Source organism: Penicillium soppii (genome assembly GCF_028829465.1).
Source record: "Penicillium soppii strain IBT 18220 chromosome Unknown utg000005l, whole genome shotgun sequence".
Taxonomy (NCBI): Eukaryota; Fungi; Ascomycota; class Eurotiomycetes; order Eurotiales; family Aspergillaceae; genus Penicillium; species Penicillium soppii.
The window spans coordinates 996,913-1,018,611 of record NW_026643235.1 but is presented as its reverse complement, the minus strand read 5'-3'; the positions used below and the strand labels follow the sequence as shown (position 1 = coordinate 1,018,611).

The following is a 21,699-nucleotide window of genomic DNA, read 5'->3' as shown; positions in this document are numbered from 1 at the left end:
ACTGGTACCTGGACTTCGCCAGGTTCGTAAATTGTTTTTTTATTCTATCTGTAAATGGCCTTTTGTCTGTGAATTTTTGATTTGGGAAATGTCAATGTGATTAAATTGGTATTGTTGGGAAGAATTTGGAGGCTGCATCTACGATAGTAATTAAGTTTCTGAAATTGCATCTACGTCGCCAATGTAATTGTATCTTCGAGTCCAGCATCCATATTGTCATATAAAAAGAGCTGCTGACGGACCAAATTCATAGTGTAGATGATATGCCGGCCAATTATCATCACGATTCCTTCCCATATTACAAGCTGAGTATTTCGATGATAATCGGCAGCGGGTGTAGGGAAGGGTACGGAACTGTTCATTGCTAGCATATGTTTCGCATATGTACCGTATATAATTTATGCGATGTCCTCCAATTCGTCGAAGAATCAAACTTCCAGACAGAGAGGAGAGCAAAAGGATATACTACCGTTTACAGTTATTGGAGGCACTTTGTGCCCAAGGGTGATGTAATCTTGAATCTTATGTTAAAATTTATTTGCTTCCCATTTTGAAAGACTAGCAGTTACGTTCCTAGTCCCCGCTTGGCGTAAACAACCCGAGGAAGTCGGATGTTCTGGCAAAGATAGTGTCGCAAACACAAGGAAATCATCTTCAACTCAAAATAACACGTTTGGTTCCCCCTTGCTTTTTTTTTTGTCCCCCGATCTGGCTGCTGTTTGACGCCACCATGGAACTGCTGCGAAATTCTCCGATTTTAGTTCCAACGTTGTGGCATCTGCTTGTTGTCTGCTCTCGGTGGCGTTGGAATAAAACCTCGGCGGTAGTTGGTATGCACATCGTTGAATAGAACGGTGCAACCAAATTTGGAACATGGCTTTACCGGACATTTTCAGGCATTCAAGTGTGCGAGTGAAGACAAGAGACAGTATCCTGTGGAAATCCCCTATTTCCCCTTCTTTTTACCTTTCTCATTCGAAGAATTCCTTGGGAACTTCTTCCGACTCGGGTGCAGGGAGCAATCATCTAAAGAATGAGTCACGAGAACGCGGTGATATGGGCAATAATGGGTAAGCAGTCTTTCAAAAGGAGGGATGCGGGCGTCAAACTGCTCAATGTCCCATGTTGACCTTGGAAAATTAAGACGACGGGCCTCTGACTCCAAGAAATTGCAGTAGACTTGCTCCATGATTGACTGAGGCAAAATGTTGTCCATGGGTATGTAGCGAGTCCACCCATGAGCGAGTTCCTGGATTGGCAGAGACTGCGGCGAGAAATTGATTGAACGCGAATATATCCGGAAGGTGGAAATGCCCGAACAATCTTCGCAATTCCCTCAACGCATAAATCCATTCTTGAACGAAGTCTCGGGGTGATATTGCGGGGTGATATGCTATGTTAATCCATTTGATATATCTTCTGTGAGCAATGTGGCAAGCGCGCATCGAGGTCTGGTAGAGATCATCGGGATCACCTAGATATGAGTTCGTGGGGAATTGTAGGTCGTTCGTTTGCAGAGTCCGGTTAAACCAGCGGTTGCCAGTGGGCTGGTACTGAGGCTGATACTGAGGCTCAAACGATTGACGCCAAAATTTTTGATCCAAACACGGGAACATCTGGCCAAACTGAGGTGGGCTGAGCTGTGGCTGCGGATATGTGAATGAAGGAGGAGAAGGAGTTTGATAACCAGGAGAAAAAACGGAATCAAGTGGACGAAAAGCAAAGTAGCCAGGCCCAAATGGTTGTTGAACATATGGCAGAGGCGCGCCAAATGGAGTGAACCCATCGTGCGAATGTTGATAGTGACGATGGCCAAAGTGAATTTGATCATCCGACGGAGGGCCAGGCTGGAAATGAGCAACCTGTGTTGAGGGCAACAGACATCGAGCCCGAACAGGATTAGGAGATCCCGGCCCTGTGTCTAGATAAACGGATGGTCCCGGTTTGCCCAGATCATTGTTGGAAGTATATTTATTGTCCATTATGTCAGATTGAGAGCCAAATTGTAGATGATGAGCCGCAACAGGGTCGAGAAAATATGGCCCTATCTGTGAAGAGGATGAAGATATGAAGAGAAAATGAAGTGAGAGCAGAAAGAACAAAGAGAACGAGAGAAAAAGAAGAAGACAAGAATGAGGTCTCTCAATCCCATTAAAGAATCATAGCCTGTTTCTTTTACCCGAGGAACCGTTCTTAGGAGCCAGTCTTCATGATCACATCGCCTGATTCTCATAATCGCACATAGTTATATCTCAGGCTTCCTCTGTTTTTGCAGTCTTATCACATTTCCGAGATTTTGTGGTCTGGCGATTCCTAACATCAGACTGTCAAAGTCAAGTACAAGGAGCTGCACTTTACATATATTCCCCAGTCCTAGCGATGCCAGCGTTGGGAGCATTCAAACTGACGCAAGACTTAGAGAGCCTGGCTCATTGATAGAAATCAAATTAAGGAGCCATGTTTCGTCTTTGTGGACCAATGTAGTACGTAGGCAGGAAAATAGACTGCTACAGTCCTAGAAGACTTTTGCTATGCGATTGAAGTTATTCATTCCAAGTAGTAGACATCTATATTATGTGGCCCCGGATACAGTACTCCCACTTTATACAATAATTGTCACGAAAGCCGTGAAATAGCCTTCGTGTCTTTGGCATGTTGGTCTGATCCCTTAGAATATCTAAACTTGCTCTGGAAAATCTGCTTATCTTGGGATAGACTTTGAGATGTTCTTTCATCCATGGACTAAGAGGCTATGGGATCTACTTCATCAAACCGCCCTTTGAATATTCTGAGAGGGGATGGATTAGGGAGGAACTTATTGCTTCTCCGCCTAGGTCTGTCGAAGTTCCAGGAGAAGACTCAGACCAAAAGATAGAACCAAGGCTATTACCATTACTATGGGGATCTCCTTAGAGCCTCAGTCCGGTTACAAGACAGAATCACATAATGAGAGACGCCATGCATTGATACTGGTACGGATCAACACCCTGAAATTATCCTGATGTAGATTAAGTAATGAGCCTTTGCATTAGGGGTTGAGAACCAATCAAAGAGTGTAGATGGTGGCACCAGTTTCTGGACGTACTGTAGTTATCAATACTTTAACAATCAATAAGTAAATGCTCTCCTATCACTCCATCAAGTTCGAAAGATTTCAGCCGTCCACCTCCGAGCTTTAAACTCATCCCTTCTGTCACTATGCTCTATGGACATCGTCTGCCAATTTGATTTCTTCTTTTCAAACTTCACTTACTCCCTACTGGCTCATATCTCCACTGGTTGAACCTTCGAGATTCAACGGAAAAGAGGACGACTTAAGTTTTTCTCTGAAAAGTTCAGCCCTTAGAAGTGGTGGGCGTTGGCATGCTACAAGAGCAAATCCCTCAGGCACCACCACTGTGTTGACGGAACCTGATGTGAACTTACTATGTGAGTGGAATAGTGATATGAGATAGTGATGCAGGATGGTATGGTATTCTGAGATCTCTGAGGAAAAAAGCTTGCTTTCTATAGCTAGGTAGGTGTGACAACAATGGATAAGCAAACATGCGAATGCGCAAACAAGCAAGCGCTGCTATATCCATCAGAACCACCACCATGAAGTTCCGACCAAAGAGTCAAGTGATGTTTAATCAAGCCGTATTTGGTCTTGTTCCATGTGGCGCTCAAATATATTTGATCCAGACACGCGTTTTACCAATTAGTCAATTTTATAGAGCGTATGGATCCGTAGAAGCCCGACAGGTAACCCATGTGGGCAGTGGGTCCGCGAGAAAGATTTCCATCTATACGGTACACTTGGGAGGATCCCTTTCGCAATGGTGGTTCGGTGATTGACCCCAAATGCCGTTCAACCAAGTAGGAAAATGTCCGTGCTCACTGATATGGGGCTGGCCGGTCGAGGGCTGGAAGAGACAGTTTCTACAATGTGTAAGTCTAGATTTGAGATTTATGGAGCTAGATGGAATACGGTTACCGCGGATTCGGACTTTACTATTGTAAAGTCTCATTATATTAAGGCCTCGGCATTGTTGCTGCTAGGAGCAGCAATCCCAGAGCTAACATCTGATCAATTGACTAAGGGCTGAGTTATGTGACCCGCGTCAGACATCTGCAGGCATCGGAGCTATGACCATGAGATGCTGATCGGCATGAATTTCCAAACAAGTTCCAGAAACATTATTTGAACCTTCGGGAATTTTCCGGTTAATTTCAAATTCGAGAAACCATGGGAGAAGCATCCATGAATTCTAAGAAACTATAGGAGGGTTGATCATGTATAGACCTAGGAATTCAGGTGGTTGTAGGGTCCTACCATGTTTAGCAACAAAGAACTGTAGCCTTCTTTGGGGTCAAAGCACTTGTATGCGGGTAAACTGCAGAGTAGAGAACGTCATGATCATTTCCAAAGAAAAAGCAACACAATTATTCTCAACAAAGAAAGTTGAGTCCAAAGATTGAATTTAACAAAGCCACATGGGAGAGAACGATGGATAGAGTGGACCCCCCGGAGATGATCTGATAGCCAGCCATTTTAGCACGTTCCACCCTCTCAACTCTCCACATTATTTTATTGCGCTTATCACAGGGACATGGATGCAGTTATAGAAACGGAGTAATTATTTATTTAATGTTTTTATTTTCTATGATATAATTCCATGGTTGAACATGCCACCTTCGTTCCTGGCCGATCTTTTCCTGGATCGCATTCTTCGCATGCCACTGTCCCACCTTGAAACTTCTCTTAAAGAGTCGGGATGGACTCATTCACCCCTCAAGATTTCCAGGAATGGGTAGACAGGCGCCAAAGCAGTGTATCTACCTCCACGGTGTCGTCTGCGTCCACCAGCATTCTGTTCCCGAGTCCTGCGACCTCTCCGGGGTCCAGCTCGAGGAAGCAATCCTGGCAATTTTACGATGATGTCGTCCGGCTCGTACTGACTCCTTCTGTGCAAATGTATGTGTTAGATAGCTTGCTTAGGGGCTAATGTGCTGACCTACTTTTAGTTCGTTTGTGAAAAATGGGCAATTGTTCAAGTTGAAATACACCTTCATCGATGTTTGTAAAGACTCAACGGGCGCGTTAAAATGCTTGGAGCTTGGAGGCGGACTTGGCCAGCAAACACCTTTTGTTCACGCGTGTGAGTACTATCTTGATATATACTCATTTAAAGGTACATACTGATTCTGGAATGATATATAGTCTCAAATACAAAGCTCCCAGTGCCGCATCTGGAGCATCCCAAATCAGGCGACGATTACCCTCTAAGGGTATCTTTCATGGACCAACAAACCGTCCAAACCGCACACACAGTGTTTATGACGCAATTATCATATAAATTTGAGAACTGGGATGGTATGTGACCAAGAAAAGACTGGAGATTTATCAACTGCTTACACTCGCAGATTGTGTCCGATTTCAAGAATTATTACTTTGCTCGAAATTGGTCTTTATCGGTGGTATGGCCGAGGCCAAATCAAAAGGTCGGGGAGAAGAGTGCATTAGCCAAAACCTCCGGATCTTGCGCGGCCATAACGGCAAACGGGTGATTCTTTACTTTGCTAATTCGCAGCGGAGGGAACTCAAACGATATGTTTCCATCCCACGTGGGTGTCACTTTTCCACATGGGCTCGGCCGTTTTCGCCAGTACATTTGCTAATGTTTCGGTCAGTTAACTGCATCGGGGGTATCAAACCGCCAAAGAAGCCTGGGCGGCCAGCCACACTGGATCTAAATCCGAACTTCGAAATCCTGTCTCAGATGAGGAATTTTACGATTCAGTTTCTTGACGATGATGGTCAGTGCATATTCGAGTTTCTGTCATATGGAGCTTTCGCTTATTATTGTCACTTCTAGACTGCAAAGAATTCTGTCGGATGTTGTCATACGATCTGACAATTGGATAATACTAGAGTGTTTTAGTCTTTGGGGGCTCTTGGGTTTAATATTCAAGTAAACCCCTCTTTTTTACGATAATGAATCTTGCATGAGGGGCAATGGGGCCCCGGCCCCGGGGGGCCATATAATATGTACATAATATGATACCACAGGAGCACGGAATGGATAGATCAAACCCAATTTGAACTGAGAGAGGCTGGTACTGGGAAATTACATGGCTTCACACCATACATAATATATATTGGTTTTATGTTGTATTGTTAGACGTACCTAAGTAAATTGTAACCATTGGATAGATGATAGAAAAAGTGTTTCTAATAAACTTTTGTCGGGAAATGAGCCTAACAAAATGGTGTCGACAAACCAAGCACCACAAAGGCGGCACGTGGAGCGTACAACCCCAAGCTTTGGCTCGTTCCCGCCCGCTAAGTGCGTTAGCGTGTGCAGGGATCGTCGGGCTCAACGTGGTGGTCCCATTGGTTGCCTCGTCACGTTTTTTCACATCGGCTCTAATCTCCTGATCTTTGTGATTAGATATTAGTTAACTACATGAAATTCCAATATGGTCTGAATCTTGAATTTTGTATTCCATATTTCACTTCAAACTCATCATGGGCAAGTTTCACGCCCGGTTGTACAAGACCGACCGAGCGCGGGACTTTGATCATGAGCAAGTATGGTCCACTTTGTAATATACTGAATGGCATGTGAGGCTAATAACTTGATAGGATCGATATGTGCGCATGCGACAGATTTACGAAACTATTGACCGACAGGGATTCCAATGGATTGTCGTTCTTGTTGCTGGTCTTGGGTTCTTCCTCGATGGTTACACAGTGAGTTGACTATTTCCCAGCGCCTCGATGGAAAGAATTATTGGACAAGAAACCACCGCTAACACTCTATAAAGCTCTTCGCCAGTAATATGGCCCTCCCTATGATCTCTTACGTTTACTGGAGAAACGATATTTCTTCATTACGCCTGACCTGCATCAACATCGCAACACTTGCAGGAACCTTGCTGGGCCAAGTCGCATTTGGATTCTTAGCGGACAAAAACGGACGAAAGAAGATGTATGGTGTCGAATTGGTGCTTTTGATTACAGCCACGCTGGGTGTGGTAATGTCCTCGACGGGCGTGGATGGTAGCATGAATGTCTTTGGGTGGCTTATCTGGTGGAGAATCTGTGTCGGGATTGGAGTTGGTGCAGATTATCCATTAAGTGCGGTGATTACATCTGAGTGAGTTTATGAACTTTGGAAAATGGGGTAAATTGGCGAAGGGGGCTGACAATGAGTCCTAGGTTTGCCCCCACCAAACACCGCGCCCGCATGATGGCCAGTGTGTTCTTCATGCAACCACTCGGTCAAATAGCGGGTAACATCGTGTCAGTCGTTGTAATCGCAATAGCCCGGGGAAACAGTACCCCCGACGAAGACCTTTCTCGAACCGTCGATATCATGTGGCGCTGGGTTCTTGGCATAGGAGTCGTCCCCGGCGCAATCGCTACTCTCTTCCGTTTCGCTATCCCAGAAAGTCCTCGTTATCTAGTGGATATTGAGGACGACCCTGTCACTGCAGAATTCGATGCAAGCACGCTCTTCAGCGAGAGCCATGGAATGGTGAATTCATCAAGTTGGGGTAACAGCACTATATGCAGTGCGGGAAGCGGTATCCAGTTGCCTCCAATCTCCTCTATTGCGAGTACTAGTTCAATTTTCGATGATGACGAAGAGCTCACCCGTCTGCCACCAGCGACACTGAACTCGCACTGGCGCCTGGCGCGCACCGATATTGTTCGATATTTCTGGACAGAAGGCAACTGGCGGAGTCTGGCGGGTTGCTCTCTCGCATGGCTTTTGCTCGACTTTGGCTTTTACGGAATTGGCCTTTCGAGTCCCCAGTTCTTGGCTAAAACATGGGGTTCCCTCCATATATCTTCCGCAGCGCCAAGCTGGATGACCGACGATCGCCCAAATGCCAACATCTTCCAGATGTTCATGGATACTTCTGTGCACGGATTGGTTATCCTTAACATTGGCAGCTTTGTTGGCGGACTTCTGCTCATTATCTTTGCCCATAAACTGGATCGTGTGGCACTTCAGAAATACATGTTCCTGGCACTTGCCGCTCTCTTCATCGCCTTGGGAACCATGTTCATTTGTCTCTATTCTGGCCCTCCGGCCGTGGTGGCGTTATACATCATTGGCCAAATTCTGTTCAACTTTGGTGAGTCTTTCTCGATAGCTGTAATCTGCTATCAAGCTCGTTGCTAATATTCGTCAGGTCCCAATGCCACGACGTACATGATTCCAGCCGAAATATTCCCAACTCGCTACCGCGCCACTTGTCACGGCATCAGCGCTGGTTGTGGTAAACTGGGCTCTATTCTTGTTCAGATCTTCTCAACATACTATCACTTTGGTGCTGGGCCGGGCAACGAATCAACCCGCAAACACGGCATTGTACTCATTGTCTTCAGTGCCTGCATGGTTCTCGGTGCAGCAGTCACACACTTCTGGATCCCGCCAATTCAACAAAAGCGTAATGGCCGAAGCAAAATTTGGGGCGGTAAACCTGAGACGCTCGAGAGCATGGCTCTTGGGCGAATGGGACGCAAAAGTCGGGATGCCGATATTCGGAAACGAACATCACGGCACCGGGCGCTTTCCATGAGTGCTTAAACACGTCTTTATAATATTTTCTTGTATACTTTATTACTTGTCTGCTTGACTTGATCATATTTTGTGATAAAAGATGGATAAATCCAATAGATACCCTTTTTGATACTTTGATCTCACATCTCACCCTCACAATACCCATCTCCAAGCAATGTCTCCATGGCCTCTTTATCGAGATAGATTGCGATATCCATGCCTCGATCACCAACCTCACTATCCATGACCTGAACACACCCATCCACCTTCGGCATTGCAGCATGCACATATCGCGGTCGACATCCACCAACAAAATCAACATCGTACAATCGCAGTCTCAACCACGATGTAACAAGCGTATGTTGAGTCCCCAAAAATCCCTGCCACAGCCTTTGAGGCGAGACCTCAAAAGCAGCGTCGTGAAGCATCGCCTGCATAGCATCCGGCGTGAATTCATCCATCGTCTCCCGAATTCGACTAGCTGTTTCACCCAGCGTCTCCCTACAAGTCGAGGACCCGGGTCCGCCGATATGCGTCAAGAATAGCGGCGAGCCGATAAACGTATCAGGGAGAGCGGGAGATACGCGAGCCCGAGCGCCGAGGCTCAAGTCGAGATAAACTGGTCTCGAGGAATCAGCTTGCCCACGTGCTCGGACAATTGACGCCCACAGATACGCGAGGAGGGCGTCAAGACGGGAGATATCCGCTCGGCCACTGGGATCAGCGCGGGCAAGAGCTTGGAAGCGGGCTAGCTCTGGGCCTGGGAAATGTAACAGCGTATAACTGACTGGGCGGGAGAAGTCCCATGAAGGCCACGGTGCTGGCGTCGACGGAGAGACTTTCATGCGGTCCAGGTGTTCGGCTGGTGGCTTTGAGTTTTCTGTTGTTGGGATGCAGACCTGCGGATAGCCTTCGTCGGCGGTGTCCCACCAGCTATAGCGATGCAAGGGTAAGTTGCGCGCCGTCTGCGTAAGATCTCGGTCGCGGTCGCGGCTATCAATGTCGCCTCCTGCGCAATTATCCAGTAGCGTTGGATTGAAGATTGGTTCGCCCATTATTGGAGGTTCGGTCTCAGAGCCGAATTCCTTTTGGCTGGTCGCTGCCCATAGGTGTACGAAGACCATCAAGGCTTGGGCATCTGCTAGACAGTGCGCTAGCTTCACTCCAATGGCATAGCCTCCGCAAGCAAGGAAAGTGATTTGTACTTGCATCCCAGGGAGACCGATATAATCGCGCAGATTGGCTAGAGCCAATGGATTGGGGGAGATAAAGAGGTTCTGATTGAAGTCGTCACCCTTCCAAGCTCCAAGGCGAGAGCCAGTGGTCAAAGAAGCGCGTTCCTCAGCTGTGGGTGTAATCTCATCTGCTCGGAGGGGGTGTTCAATCACTGTCCATTCCACACCGGGGTCAGCATCGGTGCCGTATTTGACTAAGGGCCGATTGAACCTCTCAGAGTGGTTCCCGTCAGGGTTGACGGGAGCCCATTGAAGTTGGCCGGCCCATTGAGGAAACTTAGACAAAGTGTCTCTGAAAGAACTGCGGAGCTTGTCGATCAAGATCTGTTGATCCGAATTGAGCGGGTTTTGGAAAATCCAAATGCCTCCTGTAGGTGCAAATCTCGCAACGGTTGCATCAAGGATGGAAAGAGGTGCTGTTGACGGTGTGGGCTGTTGGGCTGGGAACAGCCTCGTGGACTCAATGGTTGTCATTCTGCTATTGCTTCATATTCTGAGCCAGCCAGCTTGATCATTTTATCAACTTTTATAATTGTTAGTCGAGTTGTGTCATTTCCTGTCAAAGCCACGCTAAAAGTCCAGCTAGTTCGAAAAAAGAAGCCGACCGGTAGCGTGGCAAAACATTTGTCTTAGATAACGAATCTAGACGTCTTTTAAAAAGTTATTGTACGTCGCTCTACAACCACTAGCGAAATCGGCTTCACCACCACTTTCACATCAATTCTTTCGCAGCCCCACATGAACCAATACAATTTCATGATGCAAGCTGGAGTTCTATGGAAAGTATGAGCACGTACGCGGGGTGGGGTTGATAGATCATAGAATTCTACCTGTTTTACACACGTAAATGCTTCTCATGCCAGCTTAGACCCAGGCCCATTGGCAGGGAATTAATTACATGTGCGAATATCGGCATAAACATGATGCCTCACAACATCATATCACATCATATCACACCAGCAACAGAAGTCTGAGAGCTCTACAGAAGATCTTTACCTCTCTATATTCGGCTGAGTATTTGCCCCGCTAATCATGCAGAAGTTCAATTTTCTTGTTGCATTGCTAAGACCTGTCAAAAGGGAACCCGAATACAAGGAAGGTAGAAACCCCGTGTAAAGGAAATGTGTAGGACTGTTGATAGTAGTAGAATTCATTTACACTGACCTCTCGCTTTTGGCGAGATACAGGCTACCACGAGTATGTTAAATACATGATTGTCTTCACTGAGATTGTTCCAAAACGTCCTGAACGGTGAATTTTGAGCCTCGCCTGGTAAGGCCTGTGATTGTTTCCACTTTAACCTGTGAATTCGTTGGGGTAATTCCATTACGCAGTATGATGTATCTCTCTCCACAGAGACGTGATGGTAGGTTTTGGAGTCGCCGGCATTGGAATTCGAGCCCAAGAACCCGAGGACCCTAGAAGATGCAGAGTGACCACCCACGACAGGTACGTAAACCTTGTCAGCCTTTTTTTGGCTTCATGTATTTATCAGAAGTTCGTCTCATGAAGTTCCTGTCGATGCCATACTTGTCATCAGGCCAGACCTCAAACTTGAGGGCCTGGTCGAGGCTCTTTTCAAGCATCTGAACCAATAAACCTCGCGCGATCTTGGTCCATCTTTCATCCGCACTTGGTAAATCTTCAATGTAGTTTCCTTCTTCATCCCATCGCTCGTCATCGGGGGGTTCATAAAAAGGGTCATTTGCGCACTCAAGTTGATTGTAAACCTCTTCCGTCAGCAGTCCCAAGTTTTCCAATTTCTTGCAGCTCATATTGAACCACTTTTTAACATCATAGATAGATCCTGACTTCATCTTGCCGATCATTCGAGAAACTCGATCCACCTTCGTGAGATACTTCTCGTCGTCCTCAACCGTGGGGGCCTGTTCACCTTCACCGGTCGGCGTCTCTACTACAGCGGCAGGTTTTGTCTGTACCTCGTCTTTCTTACCATCCAGGGGACTGGCGTTCGATATCTTCGTCTCGACACCACTGAGTTTCTTCACATCGATCCCGTCTTTCAGGACCCCCTCACTATCTTGTGCCATCTTTTTTATTTCGGTCACGAACCCCTCAATGAGTTCTACCGAAGGAATCTGCTCCCGCAATTCATCTAAAAACTCATCCGGCTGGGCGATCGCGGTGTAGGCAACACTCCACCCAATAGCTAAGAATGGTCCTGCTATAGGAAGGTACCCGATGGCAAAAGCCATAGCATTCTTGAAGTAATTGACGAACCAGTGCCCTTTGTAGTCTCCTTTTTTCCATTCTATAGAAAGACCCTGATTGGCACCCATGACTACAGCCCAGTCTGCCATGCATTGACTGCTCAATGTCTGCTGGAGAGGCGCGGTGGGGATCAAGCTAGAGTCAACCAATATGACAGCCTTGGAGGTGAAGGCGTCAAGCTTTCGGAACTCTCGCGGAACGATCAATGTGGTCACAAGTTTTGCAGGGTTGATAGCGAGTGCTGTCTTGTCATGGACATCGAGGCCGAGTGTGGTGTCACAGTCAATGGTTGTCTGGACTTTGGATGGATCCTTTCCTTCTCCAGTAGACTTGTGGTATTCCATTGTGACTTGCTTCATGGAGATGAATCGACATTGAACGTAGGTGCAGAGGTCGGGATATTGTTCACTGGATTGATGGGCAACAGGTATGTAGATTGCACGGATGGTCGCCAGTCGCTTATTGCGGTTAGCTATCCTGCCCTTTCTGCAAATAACAATCGAACTTACATCAATATAGATCCATTCCTCTTCCCTTTTAGGCATCGGAACGAACATGAACCAGGCCTGTTGTGAATCGAAGTCAGTTGCACGGCTTCTCTTTACCTGGAAAACGATACTCGGGCATGTGGAAGTATACCTCGTAAGCATCGCCCCATTCTCTTTTCTTAAACCGATAACCCCAGGTACACAACTCATGCCGAATTCGTCTGTTGACGGTCTCGGGCTTCGCATAATTCCCGTACGTGAAGGGAATATGGGACCAATTTCCATAGTGCGTTTGCCAGCCCCCACCACCATAGACGACCTTGAGATCAGACCGGGGATTAGAATGATCTTGGCAATTTTTCTCTCCGTGATAGGCCTCTTTGTTCCAAATAGTTTCGACAATCAGGGTACTGTAGAAATGAGCAGGGTTTTCGGCGTTGAAGCGGTCGGGTTTTTCGGATGTGAGCGAGCTTCTTTTAAAAAAGCATTCTCCCTGGGGGTAGGGAATGGCCATCTCTGCAAGTCAGTGGGCGATGTTGGAAAAGGTAAAGAAATCCGGGGTAAGGATCAGTTCCAGTCTTTCAACCGCTCTTTTAGGATATCAACTGTCAGGCTGGTGGTAATGTATTTATAATCGAATCATTTGACTCAAACCAGCGAAATCCTGATGCAAAACAAGCGGTCTAGATAAGTCACATCCGCAGGAAGGGCCAGCAAATGGTTTGACGACACCTCACCCTTACATATGAGATGTATATGCATGTGTCGTCCTGCATTTTCGGCTCAGCCTGGGTGTCTGATATGAATAAGTATCGAGCGTGCCACAGATGTGAGTGAAACTTGAGTGCTAGAAGGCATTTTTGCTCTTTATGCTCCACCACAACTCCATAAATTTACAAATTACTCCATATTTTCTAGTATCACGGATGTCCCTCAGTGCTACTTAAGCGCCTGTGGTTTTCAATCAAAAGACCTCACAGAGGCCCATAAAGCCTTCGCCATCTTGCGGGTTGGATCCAATAACCTTTCGTCTGGTGATATTCATGCCATTCGATATATCTATGGATACTCAACTTCCTGTGTCAAAGATCTCAAATATGCAATCACGGGTGGTCCTCATCCGATGGGTTAACCATCTATGATCACTTTGCGATGTGGTTTATGCAATATACTTTGGATAATCGATTCATTTTCCTCGAATTGGAGGGTCCATCGGATAAAACGGAGCTGAGAATAATACATATATATAGACTTGGTTTCCTCTTATGAACGTTGCCATGAGACCCGAGGGCGTTTGAGTGGGTGCCCACCAGCATTAAACACATAATCATCCAAACTAATCATGTCAGCGGAGCTAAACATAAGATAGAAATATTTGAGGGTCTCCGAGGTCCAGAAGTTGTGCATCGAATCGCTAAGAATCGGCTGTGTACCCTCAACTGTGACATCAACAATGGCCGCATTGCCATTCTCGGTCCGTGAGGCATTTTGCAGTGCTTGGAACATAATCCACGCTTTGTCAAGGAGGTCTTCGCGTTCAGTTGTGCGATAGAGAATAAACATGCTCTCAATAACATCCGGTCGCAATTTAGCAGTCGCGTCAGGTATGCCAATAAAGCCCTTAGGCAATCGGTGATCTTTCAAGAAAGTATCGATATTCAAATCTGGCATTGGTTCAGGCTGCAGGCTATTGGCCTTTTTCCAGGCTTCTTGTTTCCAGTGCCACTCATTCCATGGGCAATGTGTCTGCGACGCGCAGGGAACCGTATCGAAGGCTTCGGGCATAATCCCCAAGGGCATGGCTTCGTGAGCCCAGATACAGCCATCGACCAGTTTATTTGCAATTTTCTTGTGGGCTGGAATCTTAAACAACGCTCCTCCCAGTGCAAACATACCTCCTGCGAAACACGATTGGTAATGTACTTGCGACTCTAGATGTGTCCGGGCCTTTCCATTCTGCGTCATGAAAACACGAACAGTGCCAGAGAGGAGCACATCCTTCTCATCGGGATTCATTGGTCGAAACAGATTGTGTCCGGCCGCAGCAAAGGTGTACCTTTCATAAATCCTGCGATACATTGGAATCTGGCCACCGAGCAGCACGTACGCTCGTGGCAATACCTTGTATAAGGAGTTTGCTTCAGCGCCTAAGGTGAATACGTCACCATCAAACTGCTCTGCTCTGGCATTTATGACAACAGGCCACAGGCCTGCAAGCTTGGTAGATTCTTGTTGACGATCAAACAGTTCCATGACTCGTTGGATGGCGTCAAAATATTTTGAATCACCGGTGATTTGCGACAGTCGTATAAATTCCAGTGCATAAGAGCCCACTTCCGCAGCGAGTACGTTTTCTTCTGCTAGCTGCTCTTCTTGTCGAGCAGCCTTGTGTGGGTCCCAGTGAATTATGGGCATTCTGTTGGGGGTATCGAACGCAGAGTAGAGCATATCGCCCACATCAATGCACTTTTGCAACAATCTTACATCGGCACTGAGGTCATATGCCGACAGCAACCCTCCGAGCAGGCGTATATTGACATCATGAGTGTTGATTTCGGGTGAAGCCGTGGCTTGAAAATTGATCTGTACGACCGTGGCCACGGTTTTCTCGAAATCCTCATGCATTCCCATGATCCATAGTGTATCGAGATTTCCCACCAGCATTGCGCCCCAGCCTCCCTGTTCATTTGTCGGATGACCGCTGAGAGGTGCAAGCCCGTCTGCGGCCCAGGCAAGAGATTGGTATGACCTCCAACAACGTTCAAATGTCTCTTTCACAGCTAATTGTCGGGATCTTTGCTTCAGTTGTGCCAATTTAGAGGCCTTTGAGCCTGCTGGTTGAAGGTTCGGTAGTTCTTGAGGCAGTTCGGCAGGCACTTGCCGTAGTTCAGCGGCTGGGTATCGCGCCGGTAGGTCTCTCCATAGGAATTGCGGTTGGGTTTGATCATTTGAATTCTGAGTGGATTCATCCTGTGCTGAGGATATTGGTGATATGGATATTTTGGACGGGGAATTGTTCTTGGTGTTTGCGTAGTAATGGTACAGCAGAAAGAGCAGGAAAGCCCCGAGGACGGTGCTTATAATTTGACGCCTGGTCCGACTCATGACGATTTCGATATAAGGATTCGACTTGGCATTTTCGATATATCTCGTGGTTCACTAAGCTGTTAGTGAAGAAGAATTATGAAAAGCAAAGGTTACCCAGGCATGGTCAAAGTTTCCCACACACATAGTAGGCGGAGATCTGGGCAACTGAGAACTAATCGTCCTCGTCAGCTTTGCCAAGAGTGGAATAAATTATCCAATGACTCCAACATTGAAACGACTATTTGATGCTTTTCTAGTTTATTTTCAAACATCGGCCCGATATCGTATACGGGCTTACGACGCTTCCTTCCGCTGCGGAGTTTAGCTGCATAAATTGCGAGTCTAGAACGTTTAGGGGGGTTTCGTCTTTTTTCTAGTTCGTATCGGTCAAGCTCCCCTAGTCTTAGATTGATGAAGCAACTAATTTGAGCTTCCCATTAACTGTACTTTCTGCATATAATAAAATATATATAAGGGTCTATGACTGTACGACGCGACAAAGCCCTAGTACTCCACTTTTGAATTTGTAGCCAATCAAATGTGGTACAAAATTGAAAATTCAACTTCTTCCAAGGTTTCTAGTTGACAATCCGATCAGTTATATATAGTATGATGATCTGTTGCCATGAACGGTTCGATAAGTGATCAAAAATATGCAAGAACTGTTTCTCAAGAGTTCTACAGCCAAAACACAAAAAGACAAAAAAGAAGAGTGCATCATCCGTGAATCGAACACGGGCCTCGTCGATGGCAACGACGAATTCTACCACTAGACCAATGATGCTAGTTCGATGAAAGCGGGACTCTTTAATGCTTTATATTCGTATATCAGTTTCAGGCTTCTATGTAGGGTTAGATACCTAGGTGTCCATAAGGTTTGATCTATTTTTGAGAAAACTCATTGGACAATTAGGTATCAAAATATATACGAAGTACATATAAAGGTATATTCAAATCCTCGCTTACGCGTCTTATACGTAGAGTTTAGATTCCATCTTGCCCGCAAAGACGGCGTTGGGCTTCAACATATGCTGTTGGGCTACCTGATGAGCACAGATATATATTTTCAAGTATGCGCAACGAATCAATTGATAGAAACCTACAACACAAGTTGAGTACATGCCACCAAATTACCTTGGAATTCCTACCATGCATTTGGTCAAAAATTCTACCGTGCGTGAAGGGATATATAATTCCGGATAAGTGTTTTTATTGTAGAAACTCGGATTTGGGGCAGGCGAGGTGCATCACTAGTTTCACAAATTTTTTACCATACAGGAACATGCAATGTGACCCACATAAACATAATCAAACTACACACAATTCCAGTGAAAGGCTAGAATGCTACTGAAAAAATAAATTGAGCAGGATCGCCGCAGACGTGGGGGAGAAAGCTTTGACCGTAGGTTAATTGTTGAGTCCTGGGGTTATGTGGATTTGTATGTGGATCATCACCGTGTATGTATCCAGGGCTGAGGTCACAGCGCTAGTGCTGACATGCACAGAGTGCGGGGGTGTGACCTCGTCCCGATCCCCGAGGATTTAAATATTGGTGCTTTGTCCCCCTCCTGTTTACCTCATTACGCGCAATCCCATTTATTCCACCATGACAGCTATCATTGACCTCCCACCATCAAGAGACCGAGTCGAGCCTGGATCGTGTGACATCCAGCTCGGGGAATTTCCTGCTACCTCGACGAACCCCGCAGACCCAGATGCAATTGCCACAGAGATAATTATCCAATTGAACGAGACTCTATCGGCCAAGGACAAGGCGAGAACTTCTTCGCTTTTTATTGAAAATAGTTATTGGCGCGACCACCTATGCTATTCATGGAGCTTCCGCACCATCAAAAGTGCGGAAGCTATCTCTGCCTATGTCACTAAGTCAAAGACCGCCGGCAAGATTGAGATTGATCGGTCCTCTGCCTTCAAGGCTCCACACGTTGGCCCCATCGATGCCTTTGGTGAGGTGAATGGAATCGAGTTCTTCATCAATATTACTACCGAGAACGGGCACGGAAATGGCGTTGTACGATTGGCAGAAGAGTCCAACAAATGGAAGATTTTCACCGTCTTTACCTCTTTGGTCGGAGCGACTGGTGTCGACGAAGCGATTGGCCCCAACCGACCTGCTGGTGTTCAACACGGGGAACAGCAAGACAGGAAGAATTGGAATGACCGTCGCGTTGATGATATCAACTCCGAGGGCAAGAATCCTGCAGTTTTGATCGTTGGTATGTGCGAATGAAGATTCCTCTAAAAAGAATTAAGACTGACTCAAATCACAGGTGCTGGCCAGGGCGGTCTAACTGTTGCTGCGCGCCTCAAGATGCTCAACGTTGACAGCCTGCTAATCGATAACGAATCGAGAATCGGCGACAACTGGCGACAGCGATACCATCAGCTCGTTCTTCACGACCCTGTTTGGTTCGACCACATGCCGTATCTGCCCTTCCCGTCTAGCTGGCCGGTCTTCACACCCAAGGATAAGCTAGCAGACTTCTTTGAAAGCTACGTGAAGCTTTTGGAATTGAATGTTTGGACCCGCACGGAAGTCACATCGACCTCCTGGGATGACAACAAGATGCAATGGACTGTTGTTCTTCAGCGCACAAAGGAAGATGGGACCACCGAGACACGAACCTTGCACCCTCGCCACGTCATCCAGGCCACAGGCCACTCTGGCCAGAAGAAGCTGCCTATCTTCAAGGGAATGGAGAACTTCCAAGGAGGTCGCATGTGTCACAGCTCGGAATTCGCCGGCGCGAACCCCAAGTTGAAGGGAAAAAAGGCGGTCGTTGTTGGATCATGCAACTCCGGACACGATATTGCTCAGGATTTCTTCGAAAAGGGCTACGACGTGACCATGGTGCAGCGAAGCTCTACTTTGGTGGTATCGTCTCAGGCGATAACGTCAATCGGTCTGAAGGGCCTATATGAGGAGTCTGGTCCCCCAACCGAAGACGCCGATGTGTATTTGTGGAGCATTCCACCACCTCTGTTCAAGACACAGCAGGTCAAAGTGACCAAGGTAATGAACCAACATGACGCGAAAGCACTCGAAGGACTCAAGAAGGCAGGATTCAAGGTCGACATGGGCCCCATGGACGCTGGCCTGATGATCAAGTACTTCCAACGCGGAGGTGGATATTACATTGATGTGGGCGCCAGCCAGCTCATTATCGATGGAAAGATCAAGATCAAGCAGGGCCAGGAAATCAGCGAGATTCTCCCCAATGGTCTTCGATTCGCGGATGGCTCCGAACTCGAGGCTGATGAGATTGTATTTGCGACTGGCTATCAGAACATGAGAACGCAGGCTCGTGTTATATTCGGTGACAAGATTGCTGACCGCGTTGGCGACGTTTGGGGATTTAACGAGGAGGGCGAGTTCCGAACTATGTGGCAGCGGAGTGGTCACCCTGGATTTTGGTTTATGGGTGGTAACCTTGCTTTGTGCAGGTACTATTCGCGTCTGTTGGCATTGCAGATCAAGGCTATTGAAGATGGCCTCACTACTTATTAGGAGCAAAAGGCGTGTTACCTTAGATATGGAGAATAGCCGTCAACAAGCTTCTGCCGTGCTACATTTGTGATAGTCGATAACCTTCCTGTTGCTGCCTTATATCGTAATATTTACGAAGTAGGACCTTAAGTTTGACCTTTACAATATGATCTTGTACCGAGAACAAGAGAATCGGAACAAAGCCTCGTTAAATATTTGTCTTATAATTCAATTGAAATAGTTTAATTCAACCAGCCTTCTTGCGAAGCAACCCAGACACCAAGTGTGAGAACATGAGTATACAACCAAACCTCCAAATCAACAGAAGAATCCCCAACCGCACCACCATCAACAGGATCCGTCAGCGCCAAACAAGCCCTTAAATGCTCCAGTATCGAACTCTTCCGCACATTAATCTCAAATCCACCACGATTCATCGTCGCAATCCTGCTCTTGCGGCGCGCCTTGCGGTCAATCGCCAGAAGCACAAACCGCTCGGTTTCAGCACCAGCTGTTCCGTCTGTGTTGGGGAGATCCCGTTTCTCCCACTGCATGAACATCCCGCACTGGTCTACGCCAGTATTATTTACTTCGTTCTTGATGGCGAATCTGTAGCAGGATGTGCTCTGCCCAGGTCCTGCTGGGCTGGAGACGGCTTGCCAGATACAGCGCGCGTCGCGAAAATGGATGGCCGATGATGATGGATTGTCGCCCGTTGGTGGGTAGCACATTGCAGCTACGATATCCTTTTCTTGATTTGTGGGCTCGTTATGTATTTGAGACTGCTCTTGGTCTGGGCGCTCATTTTTGGTGATATATGGCTCGTTGAGTGTGGCGTAGAGATCTTTTGCGCTTAGCTTTGGGCGTTGTGGAAAGCCTCTTGTCAATTTGGATTTCCGAAGTGGTGGCTGCCAGATTTCTAGTACTGGAACTGGTCTGTGATTTGATGGTAATTGCTGAATTTGGAGGAGTAGTTTGGGGCTGAGTCGGAGTCGTTGACTAGATTTTGGGGGCGGACGGGCTATCTGAAATTTGGCTTGAATCTTTGTCTTTAGTTGAGAAGATGGTGCTCTAGCAATATATTAGCCAGATATTCGTGGATTGTGCTTTCTTCGAATCATTGTTTTTATGTGCATACCGTTCCTCGCTCGCTGTGTCACTGTCATAGTTTGTCATAGTATCGGAGGAGTTCATGGCGATCATATTTTGTGGAAAGCTTGAAGACAGAAAAAAGTGTATCAAGATTGAGCACTGGATAATCCTCCGAAAGATCGAAACCCTGTCAACGCAGAGGCTTATATGTAAGATGATAATTGCCCGCTTGGCCCTACAACCGTACTCGTATCTACGTGTGCACGCACCATGTGGAGACCAGGGCCTAGTAGAGACAGGAACTGGAAAAAATCACGAATACGGACACGCTTTGCTTAATATTTTTGCTGCCTCTTCCATCCAGGGCATTCGACACGGATTCATATGTCAATGCCGTGTCCGTGTCCTGATATCAATCTCTCCGGATACTTTAGGCTCCTACAATTCCCCATCAAGCAGAGTTTGCGAATGGACCGAAACTGGCCCCACGTGAGACATTTTCCAGCGATTTCAAGCTCCGTTGTTGGCACAAGCGGGCAAAGGGTCCTGATCGACTATTTGTCTCGCAGTATTCAGGTGGGGGGTTTTCAGCCTTGCGCCCGGGTATCTTTGGCCGGGCAGTGTACAAAGAGAACACTGCCTACTTAAGGTCCCGGGCGCACATGAAAGCCCACATAACCTTTGATCATCGCATTGAAAATTGAAAGTTTTGAAATGAGACATAACCTGCCAAGCATCTTAGAAGCGGATCAAGTGCGTTTGAAACTCCGAGTCGGACAGTGAGACTATAAAAAGCCATCGTTTAACGCTAATCAGACGGTTGGCGGCCGACGATCGCGCCAAAGCTCGAAATTCTTCAACTTCGGAGAATCACTCTTTTTCTTAAGTAAATGCCAAGCCCTTCCGCGGATCCCAGTCGAAAGCCGAAAGAATGAGCTAAAGCCTTTTTTACCACCCTAGGGAATTTTCAGAGTGGAGATCAGTGTCTTTTCTGGCTTGGGTCAGTGCTGTATGACCAGTTTGATGCGTCTTGCCAAGCCAAGCCGAATTATGAACGGCAAGCCTCACAATTCTTTGACCTCGGCAGACTGGCGGTCACTAGCTTTCATCCCCCAACCATGTTCTAGGCTCAGGAGGTGCCCCGTCACTATTCCTTTCAAGGTGAGAATCTGATGCACTACCCACATGACAATGAGCACAATCAAAAGACCCGTTGAAAATACGGTGAAGGCGGTGGAACCTATTATGTTTCCAAACTTCACAGCTGAGTTGCTGAAGACTCCTTGGAAAGCGAAGAAACCGTTAGAGAAACATATTCGACGCAGAAAAATGGCCAACGAACCCATGGAAAGATCAAAGAGTAGATTGGCTGAACTGTGTCTTTTTCCAGCCCCCAGGCTGAGTGTGCGAAGTATGAAAGATGCAAGGGATAGCAAAGTACCACCAGAACACACCATATCGCTATACCAGAAGGCCTATGAACTGGCTAATAAACCCAA

General features: G+C 46.8%; 9 protein-coding genes across 9 annotated transcripts; 3 read left to right on the top strand and 6 right to left on the bottom strand.

Annotated features, from left to right (window-relative positions):
• Positions 1-1,139: 1,139 nt before the first annotated feature.
• Positions 1,140-1,982, bottom strand: N7529_005814 (uncharacterized protein; the record flags this gene model as incomplete). Its single annotated transcript, XM_057241341.1, has 1 exon — positions 1,140-1,982. One exon carries the CDS (start codon positions 1,980-1,982, stop codon positions 1,140-1,142), a length of 843 nt encoding a protein of 280 aa, XP_057096700.1.
• A 2,775-nt stretch (positions 1,983-4,757) lies between these two features.
• Positions 4,758-5,908, top strand: N7529_005813 (uncharacterized protein; the record flags this gene model as incomplete). The annotated part of the gene is made up of 6 exons (XM_057241340.1): positions 4,758-4,957; positions 5,008-5,141; positions 5,204-5,356; positions 5,407-5,607; positions 5,674-5,799; positions 5,859-5,908. The coding sequence occupies 6 exons, from the start codon at positions 4,758-4,760 to the stop codon at positions 5,906-5,908; spliced, it is 864 nt and encodes a 287-aa protein (XP_057096699.1).
• Positions 5,909-6,511: 603 nt separating this feature from the next.
• Positions 6,512-8,585, top strand: N7529_005812 (phosphate transporter; the record flags this gene model as incomplete). The annotated part of the gene is made up of 5 exons (XM_057241339.1): positions 6,512-6,574; positions 6,629-6,736; positions 6,811-7,142; positions 7,205-8,130; positions 8,188-8,585. 5 exons carry the CDS (start codon positions 6,512-6,514, stop codon positions 8,583-8,585), a joined length of 1,827 nt encoding a protein of 608 aa, XP_057096698.1.
• Positions 8,586-8,698: 113 nt separating this feature from the next.
• On the bottom strand, positions 8,699-10,267 carry N7529_005811 (transferase family protein; the record flags this gene model as incomplete). The annotated part of the gene is made up of 1 exon (XM_057241338.1): positions 8,699-10,267. The coding sequence occupies one exon, from the start codon at positions 10,265-10,267 to the stop codon at positions 8,699-8,701; it is 1,569 nt and encodes a 522-aa protein (XP_057096697.1).
• Positions 10,268-11,256: 989 nt separating this feature from the next.
• On the bottom strand, positions 11,257-13,027 carry N7529_005810 (uncharacterized protein; the record flags this gene model as incomplete). The annotated part of the gene is made up of 3 exons (XM_057241337.1): positions 11,257-12,483; positions 12,535-12,630; positions 12,665-13,027. 3 exons carry the CDS (start codon positions 13,025-13,027, stop codon positions 11,257-11,259), a joined length of 1,686 nt encoding a protein of 561 aa, XP_057096696.1.
• A 749-nt stretch (positions 13,028-13,776) lies between these two features.
• N7529_005809 (glycoside hydrolase family 47 protein) lies at positions 13,777-15,618 on the bottom strand (the record flags this gene model as incomplete). The annotated part of the gene is made up of 1 exon (XM_057241336.1): positions 13,777-15,618. The coding sequence occupies one exon, from the start codon at positions 15,616-15,618 to the stop codon at positions 13,777-13,779; it is 1,842 nt and encodes a 613-aa protein (XP_057096695.1).
• Positions 15,619-17,206: 1,588 nt separating this feature from the next.
• On the top strand, positions 17,207-19,129 carry N7529_005808 (flavin-containing monooxygenase; the record flags this gene model as incomplete). Its single annotated transcript, XM_057241335.1, has 2 exons — positions 17,207-17,837; positions 17,892-19,129. The coding sequence occupies 2 exons, from the start codon at positions 17,207-17,209 to the stop codon at positions 19,127-19,129; spliced, it is 1,869 nt and encodes a 622-aa protein (XP_057096694.1).
• Positions 19,130-19,350: 221 nt separating this feature from the next.
• Positions 19,351-20,311, bottom strand: N7529_005807 (uncharacterized protein; the record flags this gene model as incomplete). Its single annotated transcript, XM_057241334.1, has 2 exons — positions 19,351-20,179; positions 20,247-20,311. 2 exons carry the CDS (start codon positions 20,309-20,311, stop codon positions 19,351-19,353), a joined length of 894 nt encoding a protein of 297 aa, XP_057096693.1.
• Positions 20,312-21,264: 953 nt separating this feature from the next.
• Positions 21,265-21,657, bottom strand: N7529_005806 (C4-dicarboxylate transporter/malic acid transport protein; the record flags this gene model as incomplete). Its single annotated transcript, XM_057241333.1, has 2 exons — positions 21,265-21,482; positions 21,543-21,657. 2 exons carry the CDS (start codon positions 21,655-21,657, stop codon positions 21,265-21,267), a joined length of 333 nt encoding a protein of 110 aa, XP_057096692.1.
• Positions 21,658-21,699: the final 42 nt, after the last annotated feature.